The 14,202-nt window shown below is 43.8% G+C and overlaps 1 protein-coding gene across 4 annotated transcripts in view; it reads left to right on the plus strand.

Moving 5' to 3' along the window:
• LOC106569162 (phosphatase and actin regulator 1) overlaps positions 1 to 14,202 on the plus strand; it is an 89,011-nt gene that overhangs the window by 27,445 nt on the left and 47,364 nt on the right. The window contains exon 1 of one of the 4 annotated variants that reach the window (XM_014140207.2): positions 5,630 to 6,318. The exons of 2 other annotated variants lie outside the window; for them this stretch is intronic. In XM_014140207.2, the coding sequence (XP_013995682.1) occupies positions 6,009 to 6,318 (310 nt within the window). In that variant the 5' untranslated portion in view covers positions 5,630 to 6,008. Of the gene's footprint in view, positions 1 to 5,629; positions 6,319 to 14,202 lie in introns of those variants that run through there. One more of the 4 variants, XM_014140208.2, reaches the window with a different exon arrangement.

Genomic DNA, 14,202 nt, shown 5'->3' on the forward strand with positions numbered 1-14,202 from the left:
TCAACTCTAGGGGGTTAAAATCCTGAAATGAGGAAGAGTTGATGGAGCATTCTAATAAGAGGAATGCCATTGTTGACAGTGTGATCATTTTTATTGGGTACAACATCATTTTTGTCAGCTACAGTAAATGGTTACCATTGTATAGATATTTACTTTCCACTATTCCCTTGAACCACCTTATAAACTCTAGAATACAATGGTGTATTGCTGCCACAGAGAGATTCAGTATGTTACTACTCAGCTCTACCCATTTCTGACACTTAAGGTACAGAGTAGGACTGTTGTAAAAATACAAAGGAAGGTTTGATGTTCCTGGGACAGCATACAGTATGACAGTATGTGGTGCACTAGAAACAATATAAAGGTATGAGATACATTATGTTGTATTTTATGATACTCCTGACCTGAATGAGGTGTGAGAAATGAGTAGGACTGATGTGAATTGAGTAACCACTAGGTGGCAGCATTATAAAGCCGCAAATACCAAGTCATCTTTATCATCTTTCCACTGTAGCATTTTCACATAATGGACACAAGGTAGAACACTTTCCACATTGCCAATGTTCATACTGTATAATTTAAGTGAAAGTTTACACCAGCTGGATTTTATGATAACATGTATTTCAGCCATTTTACTGTATCTGGGCGTGGCAGTGCAGTTTACTGTATCTGGGTATTGGAAGTGCGCTCTCCTAGAGCATGAACTTGTGTCTCTGTTGGCTATCATTTATTTCATGTTTCTCTCTTGGGATGGGATTTATGTTACCATAGCTGCAATGTAGTCAAGGTGCTCCCCCTACAGTGTCATATTGTTAACATAGCTAGTGATACAGTCTAATACCTCTAGGGTGATGGTCTCTCAGTCCTCCTCCCCTATACAAACTCTGAGCTAACTGAATCACCACCGCAGAAAATATAGTGTGTGAGAGAGAGAGAGAGAGAGAGAGAGAGAGAGAGAGAGAGAGAGAGAGAGAGAGAACTTACGTGATGTGTGTACACACAGATATATAAGAAACGGGGAGCTGAAGCCAGAGACTCAACGGGCCTCATTTATCTTTTCTTTCATAGCGTCTCAGTCAGACTTTACATAAGCGATTACGTTAGATTGAGCTTAGTTTTCTGGGTGGAGCCAAGAACTGTGTAACTAAATGGAGGAAAATTAGGTCCCTCCCAGATTATAATTGCATAACAATTCAACACGCCAAGAAGAGACTCAAAGGAGAGAGAGAAAAAAGACATCATGCTTTTATCATTTAAATGTAATTTCCTTTCAGGTTTATGGGGAGGGAACACAGCAGATGTGTGTGTGTGTGTGTGTGTGTGTGTGTGTGTGTGTGTGTGTGTGTGTGTGTGTGTGTGTGTGTGTGTGTGTGTGTGTGTGTGTGTGCGAGCGAGCGAGCGAGAGAAAAGGAGGGAGAGGGAATGATAGAAGGGGAGGTAGAGGGGGGTAGAAAGAGAGAGAGTGAAGAGTGAAAGAAAGGGAGGGAGGGAGGGAGGGAGGGAGGGAGGGAGGGAGGGAGGGAGGGTGGGACAAGGAAATGGAACAGGAGAAACTGAGGCGAGGTGGAGGGAGAATTCGAACATGGTGGTTGTTTGTGTCAGCGCAAGACTCATGCCCTAGCCACGCCCTCACTCATAACACAGCAGCAGGACTCTCCAGAGCGTGTACAGTGTACTGTCTCGGCCTAGGTATTAGCTCTAACAGATCAGTTCATGTACTTCTCTGTCTGGATGAGTGAATATTCCAATCCACTTGGACAAACCGACTGTGCAGAAAAGTATGTTTTCTAATACAGGGTTTTTTGGAGGGTAGCGTGCCGCGGACAGAAACATAATCGGTCTAGGGAAACTGGAGAGGCTGGTTAGACTCATTTACATTATTACATCAAAGAAAATAACAGATTACTGAGGTGAGACATGGTAGCAGTAGTACTGCATAAAGCACTAACAATATCCAGTACAGTCAGAAACTAAAATACACACACAATGTGCAAAATAAACTAAAAGAGCAATCATAGTGTCATACTCTACTTATGTTGTAAATGCAAAACTCTATCAAACAAGCTAAATAATTTAAATATAATCTACTAATCAAAATACTGTATTTGATGAACATAGGTTTGAATACTGGTGTAGGTTATTTAAGGCTGTGGCAGTGTTGGTGTAGTGCCTGCCCTGCTTTAGAGGAAATATGTGACCAAATACATTTCCACGGTATGGGCCTTGTTATGGGCCTTGTCTACAGCCTTTTACATCTAAAGTATAAAATTAACTCTAAGCAAAGTCACTTCAAAAATCTCTGCCTAAAATATTTTTTTTTCCTTCAAGAAACACTACTTGTAGCTAAAAATAAACTACCTTGCTCCGAGACAAAAATGAATATAAAACATCCTTGGTTTGTTTTCCCATGAATGAGCCCAAGTTATGTGGTTGGGCCCTATCCCCAGCTTGTTGTTACATAAGAATGCTGTCATGCGTCAGGTGGGCCAACAGCTAACACTGGAGCTGAATAGAGAGACACACTGATAGGGTCATGCAGCTTTAAACACTGTGCTGCTTCAAGGTTCAAGTTGAAAGATTTTAATGTCACATGCACAAGTACAGTGAAATGCCGTTCTTGCAAACTCAAAACCCAACAATGCAAGGTCTATATGTCTGTGTATTTCATCTCTCTATTTATGAGGGCTGGTGTCTCACTTCAATGATTCCTGTAAGCACTGAGGTTGGCGCTAAACTAAACTAAAGGACAGGGCTATTGCACACAGAGCTATCGTAGACAACACGGAGGCTACGGCTGAGGACAGCAATAAGTACAAGTCCCACTATGACCTCCACAGAGTCATCAAATGAGCAAAAGGACAATACAGGTGGAATCATAATACACAGGCTCCGACGCATGTGGCCAGGGCTACAGTCCATTACAGATTACAAAGGAAGACCCAACCTTGATCTGCCCAACGATGCATCTCTACCAGATGAACTCAATGCATTTTATGCACGTTTGACAACAACATTGTGCCGGGTGTGAGGGCCGTCACCAAGCCAGAGGATTGGGTGATCTCGCTCTCCGAGGCTGACGTGAGAAAGGCCTTTAATCAGGTCAACACCCGCAAGGCCGTGGGGCCCGATGGTATTCCAGGGTGCGTTCTCAGATCATGTGCAGAACAGCTGGCAGGCATATTCACAGTCATTTTCAACCTCTCCTTATTCCAGTCTGTGATCCCCACAGAGGCTGGTTATGGCACACATTAACTCCACCATCCCAGACACCCTAGACCCACTCCAATTTGCACACCACCCGAACAGATCCATAGATGACGCAATCTCAATTGCTCTCCACACTGCCCTCACCCACCTAGATAAAAGGAATACCTATGCAAGAATGCTGTTCATTGACTACAGCTTAGCATTCAACACCATTGTCCCCTCCAAGCTCATCACCAAGCTTAGGACTCTGGATCTGAACACCTCCCTCTGCAACTGGATCCTGGAATTCCCGACGGGCCGACCCCAGCTGGTGAGGGGAGGCAACATCACCTACGCCACTCTGACCCTCAACACAGGGGCCCCACAGGGGTGTGTGCTTAGTCCCCTCCTGTACTCCCTGTTCACACCTGGAACTCCATAAATACTATGTGACAAGAGTCTGGGAGTGTAGAGAACCATACTGTCCATCGACCCAAAGGGTGGTGGGAATAGCACATGGTGAAATTCTGTAATCGAAAAATGGCCAAGGGCATTGACTCCACCACATTGACCTGTGGCAGCAGTTGGAAAATCAGGTGCCTTTGTCCCTCATTTCAGATAGGGGCTTTGATGTCACTGGAATAAGCCACAGTTCATTGAGAGGAACATCAAAGGCACCACACACACAGCAAAACGATTTTCAGCCTGAAACATGATTGAAAATACCATGGAGACCTTTAGATATCTTCCCTATATTAAAGCTGCAGCCTTATTACTGCCTCATTTAACTTCTGGAGTTTAACTTTGTGAGGATCGAGATTCAGAGTGCAAGGGGATGGGACTCCATGGCTATGGGGTGGCTGCGTTGGCCATTACGCAAGACAGGCTATACCCAACTCTCCTGTTGCAAGTCTAGATTGATATATCAGAGGACGAGATCTATCTCCTCCTTCAGGATTTGAAGCCAGGCCAAAAGACGGCATGACGCACTGGTATAGTGCACTTGTTATGGTATGATAGATCCCATGACTGTGCACCCCCCCTCCCTCCCATGACTTGCATCATGATTTACTTTCTTGACTTGTCCCCCTTTCGAGCATTGGGCGGCACTTCAAATGGGGAGGACAGTCTCACAGTAATGGCTGGAACGAAATTAATGGAATGGTCTCAAACACATCAAACACCTTGTTTTCTATGTGTTTGATACCATTTCATTCACTCCATTCCATTCATTATTATGAGCCGTCCTCCACTCACCAGCCTCCTCTGGCATATACCATGGCTCCCCACCTCCTTTCCAGGAGCCTAATAATTGAGAAAGTATTCTTAAATATCAAAAGTAAAACTAAAAGTAGAAATCATTTAAAATTCCTTATATTTAGCAAAGCAGACCGCACCATTTTCTTGTTTTGAAAATGTACAGATAGCCAGGGGCACACTCCAACATCATTTACAAATGATGCATTTGTGTTTAGTGAGTCTGACAGATTAGAGAGACAGTAGGGATGACCACGTGTTCTCTTGATATTTCCGTGAATTGGACCATTTCCCTGTCCTGCTAAGCATTCAAAATGTATTGAGTACTTTTGGGTGTCAATGAAAATGTATTGAGTAAAAAGTACATTATTTTCTTTAGGAATGTAGTGAAGGAAAAGTTGTCAAAAATATTAATAGTAAAGTACAGATACCCCCCAAAAAACTACTTAAATAGTACTTAAGTATTTTTACTTAAGTACTTTACACCACTGAATATATGTTCATTGAAGGACATGTGTGATGTAGCCCAAACCCATGAAGAGACAGTAGCTGGTGACTAGTTTATTGCTAAAAAGGATGAGCTATAGGCCTATTGAATATTCTTGCCAGGAACATTAGGGCTAATGACTATCTATCTATGTATATTACAAGAATAGTTGGCACAATGGCAGATAGATACATTAATTAAAGTAAGCAGGCTACTAATTACATTTCTTCTAAAATGACAAGATAATTTTGCTTCGTGCACAAACATTTTAATATCTCTCCTCTCCAGCAGTGTGTGTGTGTGTGTGTGTATGAATGTGTGTGTGTGTGTGTGTGTTTTGCTATAACGGCACATTTTATCATACAGTCTCTTAGGATGAATATTTAACACTATCATAACAAGATCAGCAGTGAATTGCATCTGAACTGTAATAAAGAGCATTGCATTACTTTTTCAGCTTGAATTGTGTTGAATTGGAGTATAATTGCCTGTCCAATCAAGTATGAGAAAGTTCTCTATCCAAACTTTCATGTAGGCCTATAGTTGGAGCCTATAATCATTCATGTCATTATCAAGTCTTGGGATTTGGTTCAAAACCGTTACTTTCTTTCTGTCTGTAGACTATATTACTGCAGGGGTGCGCACTGGGTAGGTAGCCAATCATATGCTCACTTGCGGATTAGTTTTGCAGACGAGGATGGGTATTGAGGGAGAGACAGGCACAGCAATTCACTCACTCTATTTCACTATCAGTCATTATTTTGGGACAAGCTGTAAAGTAGCCTATAGCAGCAATGGTCTACAGCATAGTATAATAATATCCGTGGTTTTGAATTCTGCCCTTGGCATTGCGGAGTCAGCCCGGTGTGAGTGAGCGAGATCGGAATCAAGGTACAGGTTTGGAATTTACAATATTATATCTGACGTCGTTGATAAAAGAGAAGAAGGGGTTTAAGGAAGCGCTCAAGATCGAAAGCCTTGCGATTGGTTGAGGTCAGGTAGGAATCGGGGAGCCGTTCGTTTAAAACCCCGTGCCCGTATGCCTTGCGTTTAGACGCAAATTCATTTTCGTCTATCCATGTTCAAATCGGGCAACTACCCCATGGCGGCGGATCCTGCGCCTACCACCATGCATGGGAGTTGGTTCAACAACACGGGCTACATGGAAAACAATATGCCCGTGGCGGTGGAGAAACCGAAGAAGGCATTTTACCTGGTCAGAATGATGTCTCTCAACAACAATAAGAAAGGGCAACAAACCAAGCATCAGCAAACCAACCACCAGCATCACCAGAATAACAATATGCCCTTCATGATACACTGTCACATCGGAAAAGAGATCAAACACATTTGCAGCAACTGCAGTCGCGGGAACGAAACCCAGGACGGTGAGTAGTCTAGCGGCATATGAACGCATTATGCCCATATATACAGTCATTGATTGTGGCACATAGTCTCGCTTCATCTCTGCTGGCCATCAAACAAACGCTGGTTTCATTGAACACGCTCAATAGGGAGGGGGACACATGCGTTCTTGTTTGTCCATTCCGCAATTATATGTCCTAGAGATATGAGGTGAAAATGTCTTGATGTGTTTAATCCTGGTAACATCAATCACAGGCGCGCAACAATTCCAGTTGAGGCTTGACTGCATTGCTCTGTGTAATCGAGGAGGCTATGCTCTGTAGGCTACCTTCTTTACCATATTATTTACACTCCCTTCATTAGTAAATCAAAGTGTATTGGTGGCGTTAACGGATTTGAAGCTGTTATCGCAGATGGAGCTACAAACAACAATTTCGCTGCAACAGTGCAATAATGCCTTCCAAAAAAAATAAAATGTGTATGTGTGTATATATGAGCCATGACTAGAATACATTATATACATGAAGGGGGTGAAACGGCTTGTAAACATTTAATCAAAGTGAAGTGTTCAATGACTATGTACATTGGGCAGCAGTCTCTAATGTTCAGGGCAGGGTACTGAGTAGTAGCCAGCTAGAACAGTGACTAAGGTTCAGGGCAGGGTACTGTGCTAGTCGTGACTCTAAGGGTCGGATGGCCTAAAGATGGAAGCTGTTTCTCAATCTCTCGGTCCCAGCTTTGATGCACCTGTACTGTCTCAGCCTTGTAGATGATAGCAGGGTAAACAGGCCGTGGCTCGGGTGGCTGAGGTCCTTGATGATCTTCTTGGCCTTCCTGTGACACTGGGTACTGTAGATGACCTGGAGGGCAGGCCCTGTGGCCCTGGTGATGAGGATCAGCGTGGCGGAGGTGTTGTTGCCTACCTTCACCACCTGTGGTTGGCCCATCAGGAAGTCCAGGACCCAGTTGTGCAGGGATGGGTTCAGACCTTGGGCACTGAGCTTAGAGGGCACTATGGTGTTGAAGGCTGAGCTGTAGTCGATGAACAGCATTCTTACATAGGTATTTTTCTTGTCCAGGTGGGATAGGGCAGTGCAATGGCGATTGCGTTGTCTGTGGATCTGTTGGGACGATATACAAATTGTAGTGGGTCTAGGGTGGTGGGTTAGGTGGAGGTGACATGGTCCTTAACTAGCCTCTCAAAGCACTTCATGATGACCGAAGTGTGTGCTACGGGACAATGATAATTTATCTAGTTACATTCGCTTTCTTGGGGACAGGAACAATGTCGTCCCCACTTGCTTCAAGATGTCCAGCAGACCGGGATATGGCGAGATTGAATATGCCTGTAAATACTCCAGCCAGCTGGTCTGTGCATGCTCTGAGGATGTGGCTTGGAATGCCGTCTGGGTCGGCAGCCTTGCGAGGATTAACGTGCTTAAACTACTTACTCACTTAACTCTGTTGCATTAGGGACACATTTCACAATGCAACAATTTGTAACAACATCACATAGTTTTGCACTATGTGTAGTGGGTCAAACAAATGCATCATGAAAAACAGGCAGCTACAATGTGTTATTTCTGGCAAAAAGCGGTATGAAACAATGTAGCAGCAGCTATAATAGAATAGCTATATGGCATTGCAGACTTAAAGAAATTATATTTGTGTAGTGTGTTTGACAGGTATTTTTTTGGAGCAGGTTCCTGGTGTGGTGTAGAATTGGCCAAGAGCCTGCTTCCCCCCCGACTCCACTACCCAAAATCCTCTCCTCCTACTGAGTAGCACCTGAAGTGGTCATTCTCAGTCCCCTGCTGTGCTGTTCCACTCTATCCCCACCCCACCCTAAGCCTGCATGAAGCCAATATGATTATGAGGATGTAAAAAAACACGAGGGTACAGTCTCCAGTACCCAGATTAATATTTGTTCAAGGACTAGGCTAAATCTGGCACTCTGGTTCTGGGTAACTGGCCAGAGGAGTATAGATGTGTTTATCAGGGAATACATGCTGGTAAAGAAACACTAGTGATATTGTAGCCTATGTTTTTAAAGCCCTTTTATCTTATTCTTACACAGCCTTTGTAGCTTTCTCTTGAGAGTTTTTGTTGAGTTGGAAGAAGAGTGTGACTTTGCCGCAAAGTACTTTTTATTCATTTGGCTGCTGCTCACGCAATATGATGAGTTCTGAAGGATGTCTCGAGGATGTTTGGCACGTTAACGGTCAACTATGGGAGTATCTTTCACCGAACACAGATTAAAAATAAACTGTCACTTTCAATTTGCATCCCTGTCAACAAAACTAGGAAGTGTGTGGCTGGCTGTTCTCTCAAATGCAGAGTTGACAATGGTTAGTGAATTCTGTTTTTCATTTTGGACTTCATTTAAAGTAATTTGAAACATCACCTGGATTCAATTAGCATTGAATCTGATCTATTTATAGACAGAGCTGTGGCAGGATTGTGTATTTGAGTAATGGTCTGTTACTGGTTTCACTGCATTCATGTCCGCCTTGGTTCTGAATGAATCTTGCTAGAGCAGTGTTTCCTAAACTCAGTCCTGGTCACCCCGAAGGGGTGCACGTTTTGTTTTTTGCCCTAGCGCTACACAGCTGACTTAAATATTCAACTCATTAGTCCTTTGATAATTTGAATCCGCTGTGTAGTGCTAGGAAAAAAAACAAATCGTGCATCCCTCAAGGTCTCCAGGACCTAGTTTTGGAAACGCTGTACTATACCATATAACCTTAACCCCAGTAGAGCTCCTGCGGTGATGTCATTTGAATTATGAACGCTGTGGTGGTGTGACGCTGTAGTGACTGACGCACTGTCTCCTGTCCCCGAGCTAGAGGTCATCTCATACATCTGAACTACAGCCCCATGTAGCAATCAGTTATCACTTTTAGAGCTGAACTGTGAGAAAGTAGCCTAGTGATAACTGAAGTGGCAGATTGCATGGCTCTCATCAGGGCAGTATATAATATAATTATCACTATGGAACTGTTATAGGCCAAAGACTGCAGGTTGGTTGTCTATGGGCTTAATTACTGCTTCTGTAGCCTGTGTGTAATAATTTGGTGGGTGCTTATTTCCTATTTCACACATCTACAAGTGTGTATTATACGCATGTGTGAATGAGATATGCAAAAAACATTTCCAAACTCCCCCTGAGACATCCTCAGAGTGGGGCCAGGGTCAGCCATTTACCAACAGAGTTTTGTGTACAGTAGGCTACAACGGTAGAGACTGGGATCTGTTTAGACAACCTTACCCCCCCGTTGTGTTGACATAGATTCAGCATGCTTCTTGAAAGACTGCGTTGCTTCATCTTTTTTTAAACTGTCAGATTGAGAGGCAGGGGAGAACATGGCCCACTTCTTTAGTGGTCACATGATCACTGTCTTCTACTTGTTTATTTTTATTTTTTATCTGCTGTTTTGATAAACTCACAATATGTAAATAAATCAGTCTATTTATGCTGCAGGCAATACTTTTTTAAATATTTTTTTTAAATCACCCCAACTCTTTCTGCCACACCCATCTGACGTTGCTGCTCAAATTCAAGCCCTGTGCTCCGTTGTATGCTTTAAATCAGGCATGGCCAATTGGTATCCCCAATTCCCCTGCATCATAATACTTTTTAGCAACTGTCGGGGTGTCAACTTACTGTTACTAGTTGAATACACAAGCAATTTAAAAATGTTGTATTTTTGGGGCGATCTGAACTTGTAGTAATCATGGTTGAATTACTGACCAGGAGGCCCCCATTGATCATCAGATATCATATTAAAAACTGGTAATTTCTCTCCAACCCATGGCAAAATGAGTAGAAGTGCATGAAATTATACTGAACAAAACTATAAATACAACATGCAACAATTTCAAAGATTCGACTGAGTTAGTTCATATAAGGAGGTCCGTCAATTGAAATTAATTCATTGGGCCCTAATCTAGTGGTTAGAGCGTTGGGCCAGTAACCAAAAGGTTGCTGGATCAAATCCCCGAGCTGACAAGGTAAAAAATCTGTCGTTTTGACTGTTCCCAAGGGCGCCGACATCGTGGATGTCGATTATGGCAGCCCCCAGCACCTCTGATTCAGAGGGGTTGGGTTAAATGTGGAAGACACATTTCAGTTGTACAACTAGGCATCTCCCTTTCTATGGATTTCACATTACTGGGCAGTGGCACAGCCATAGGTGGGCCTGGGAGGGCAAAGGCCCAGCCACTGGGGAGCTAGGCCCAGGCTTTATTAGAGATTGAAAAACTCCTCAGTTTCATCAGCTGTCCGGGTGGCTGGTCTCAGACGATCCCGCAGGTGAAGAAGCCGGATGTGGAGATCCTGGGCTGGCGTGGTTACACGTGGTCTACGGTTATGAGGCCGGTTGGACGTACTGCCAAATTATCTAAAACGTTGGAGGCGGCTTATGGTGGAAAAATTAACATTACATTTTCTGGCAACAGCTCTGGTTGACATTCCTGCAGTCAGCATGCCAATTGCACATTCCCTCAACTGAAGACATCTGAGGATTTTGTTGTGACAAAACTGCACATTTTAGAGGCTTTTTATTGTCCCCAGCACAAGGTGCACCTGTGTGATAATCATGCTGTTTAATCTGCTTCTTGATATACCACACCTGTCAGGTGGATGGATTATCTTGGCAAAGGAGAAATTCTCACTAACAGGGATGTAAACAAATTTATCCACAATTTGAGAGAAATAAGCTTTTAGTGCATATGGAAAAAATTCTGGGCCCTTACATTTTTATTTCGGCTCATGAAACATGGGACCAACACTTTACATGTTGCATTTATATTTTTGTTCAGTATAGTTATACAATTGCTAAATGTTCTCTCCGCCCCATGGCAGGATATCAAGTTGTTTGTCAGTGCCTAGTAGTTTAACCTACTAATAACCTATTCATTTATGGTGGAGCAAATCTACACTTTCCTTGCAGTTGTAAAGATCGTGGGTCCCCCTCAAGTATTTTTATTTTTTTATCCATTTTTGCACTTCCCTACTTGTCGTTTACCAAATTAACCCCCTCTCTGGCAGACTTGTGTTTTATCCTCTGCTTTCCCTCTGTGGAGTGTCTCGTCCAAGCTCCTCCTTTTCGCTCTCCTCCTGGCTGTCAGCGGCAGCTCAACAATCCCAACCCGTTCTCTCAAATCGACCCCCACCCCCAATCTACTCACGCGCGCACACACTCCCATACAGACTACATGCTGACCACACCGCCCGCGTCACGTGTGCTGAAAAATACATCTTATTCAATCATCGCACACATCAACGAGCGTCTGAGTTCCATGCGCTAAAATAGGACTTGGTTCTGTTTGCAAGTCCCACCTCCTCATTGGTTTTTAGGAGCATATACCCACATGGGTGATTTGAAAGATGAACTGAGGGCCACACTCCAGTCCAGTTGGTGGTGGTAATGCATCTTAAAGTTGGTTGCCAACTGCCATAAAATCCAAAGAAGCCTGAAGGACTCGGTTTACCCTTTTATCTGTAGATGAATTGTTGGAGTAGAGGCCCTTGTGTATTTCAGGTAAAATAACAACCCAATGTTTCTATCCCAGGACAAATTAGCTAGCAACAGCAAGCTAGCTAGCTAAATTGCCATAAATGTTTAATGTTCCCAAATTAATATACACTGCTCAAAAAAATAAAGGGAACACTCAAACAACACAATGTAACTCCAAGTCAATCACACTTCTGTGAAATCCAACTGTTCACTTAGGAAGCAACACTGATTGACAACACATTTCACATGCTGTTGTGCAAATGGAATAGACAACAGGTGGAAATTAGGGACAGGGACCACAGACCACTTCTCAGTTCCTATGCTTCCTGGCTGATGTTTTGGTCACTTTTGAATGCTGGCGGTGCTTTCACTCTAGTGGTAGCATGAGACGGAGTCTACAACCCACACAAGTGGCTCAGGTAGTGCAGCTCATCCAGGATGGCACATCAATGCGAGCTGTGGCAAGGTTTGCTGTGTCTGTCAGCGTAGTGTCCAGAGCATGGAGGCGCTACCAGGAGACAGGCCAGTACATCAGGAGGCGTGGAGGAGGCCGTAGGAGGGCAACAACCCAGCAGCAGGACCGCTACCTCCGCCTTTGTGCAAGGAGGAGCAGGAGGAGCACTGCCAGAGCCCTGCAAAATTACCTCCAGCAGGCCACACATGTGCATGTGTCTGCTCAAACGGTCAGAAACAGACTCTGAGGGCCTGACGTCCACAGGTGGGGGTTGTGCTTACAGCCCAACACCGTGCAGGACGTTTGGCATTTGCCAGAGAACACCAAGATTGGCAAATTCGCCACTGGCGCCCTGTGCTCTTCACAGATGAAAGCAGGTTCACACTGAGCAAGTGACAGACGTGACAGAGTCTGGAGATGCCGTGGAGAACGTTCTGCTGCCTGCAACATCCTCCAGCATGACCGGTTTGGTGGTGGGTCAGTCATGGTGTGGCGTGGCATTTCTTTGGGGGGCCGCACAGCCCTCCATGTGCTCGCCAGAGGTAGCCTGACTGCCATTAGGTACCGAGATGAGATCCTTAGACCCCTTGTGAGACCATATGCTGGTGCGGTTGGCCCTGGGTTCCTCCTAATGCAAGACAATGCTAGACCTCATGTGGCTGGAGTGTGTCAGCAGTTCCTGCAAGAGGAAGGCATTGATGCTATGGACTGGCTCACCCGTTCCCCAGACCTGAATCCAATTGAGCACATCTGGGACATCATGTCTCGCTCCATCCACCAACGCCACGTTGCACCACAGACTGTCCAGGAGTTGGTGGATGCTTTAGTCCAGGTCTGGGAGGAGATCCCTCAGGAGACCATCCGCCACCTCATCAGGAGCATGCCCAGGCGTTGTAGGGCGGTCATACAGGCACGTGGAGGCCACACACACCACTGAGCCTCATTTTGACTTGTTTTAATGACATTACATCAAAGTTGGATCAGCCTGTAGTGTGGTTTTCCACTTTAATTTTGAGTGTGACTCCAAATCCAGACCTCCATGGGTTGATAAATTGGATTTCCATTGATTATTTTTGTTGTCAGCACACTCAACTATGTAAAGAGAAAAGTATTTAATAAGATTATTTCATTCAGATCTAGGATGTGTTATTTTAGTGTTTATTTTTTTGAGCAGTGTAGTTGATTCAGAGTTTGTTTTGATATTTCAACCTGCTTGTCCTGAGCGGATCTGTGTGGACAAAATCAACATGCGCACGCAAGTGGTGTGGCCAACATACATGCATACATACATACATGCATACATACATACAGTTCCTCTCTCCCCTTGGCCTCTTTCTTACATCTCTCAGAGGAAAAATGACAATTTATTGTATTGCTTTTCGCATTGACTTTACTGAACTCTGGAGAAAATGAACATTGTCAGATGTACTCACCCAGCAACAATGTGCTTTCCCCTCCATTAGACATTGTGTCTGCAGGAACTCGCTCTTTTTCACTCGGTCCACTCATCCAAGTGCCTATGTATTTGTGTCATGATGTGAACAGTACGAACTTGTTACTAAGTCTAATGGTTTTAAATGACTATTGTCTGGAAACTCACTTGTAGAATTCACTTGCAGTAGGTCTCTTACAGAGACTCAGTGCAAGGTTATTAAAGAGGTGCCTAGTTATTCTTATTTTGTTGATATTAGGTAACGTGCAATCTGGCCCTGATATGCAATGTCTCCAAACCCCCTCTGATTTTATATCTAGATCTGGTCTTGATATTTTTCATTTAAAATGTACACAGCCTGTTATCTAACGTTGATGGAGTTAGGATTTAGGCAAAATCAACTGATGCTAATGTAATTTTATTTTCTGAAACCTGGCTCAGCAAGTCTGTTCTTGATAAGGCTATTTGTATAAATGGTTACAATGTGTATCACACTGATGGA

The sequence above is a fragment of the Salmo salar genome, chromosome ssa14, assembly GCF_905237065.1.
Source record: "Salmo salar chromosome ssa14, Ssal_v3.1, whole genome shotgun sequence".
NCBI classification, from domain to species: Eukaryota; Metazoa; Chordata; class Actinopteri; order Salmoniformes; family Salmonidae; genus Salmo; species Salmo salar.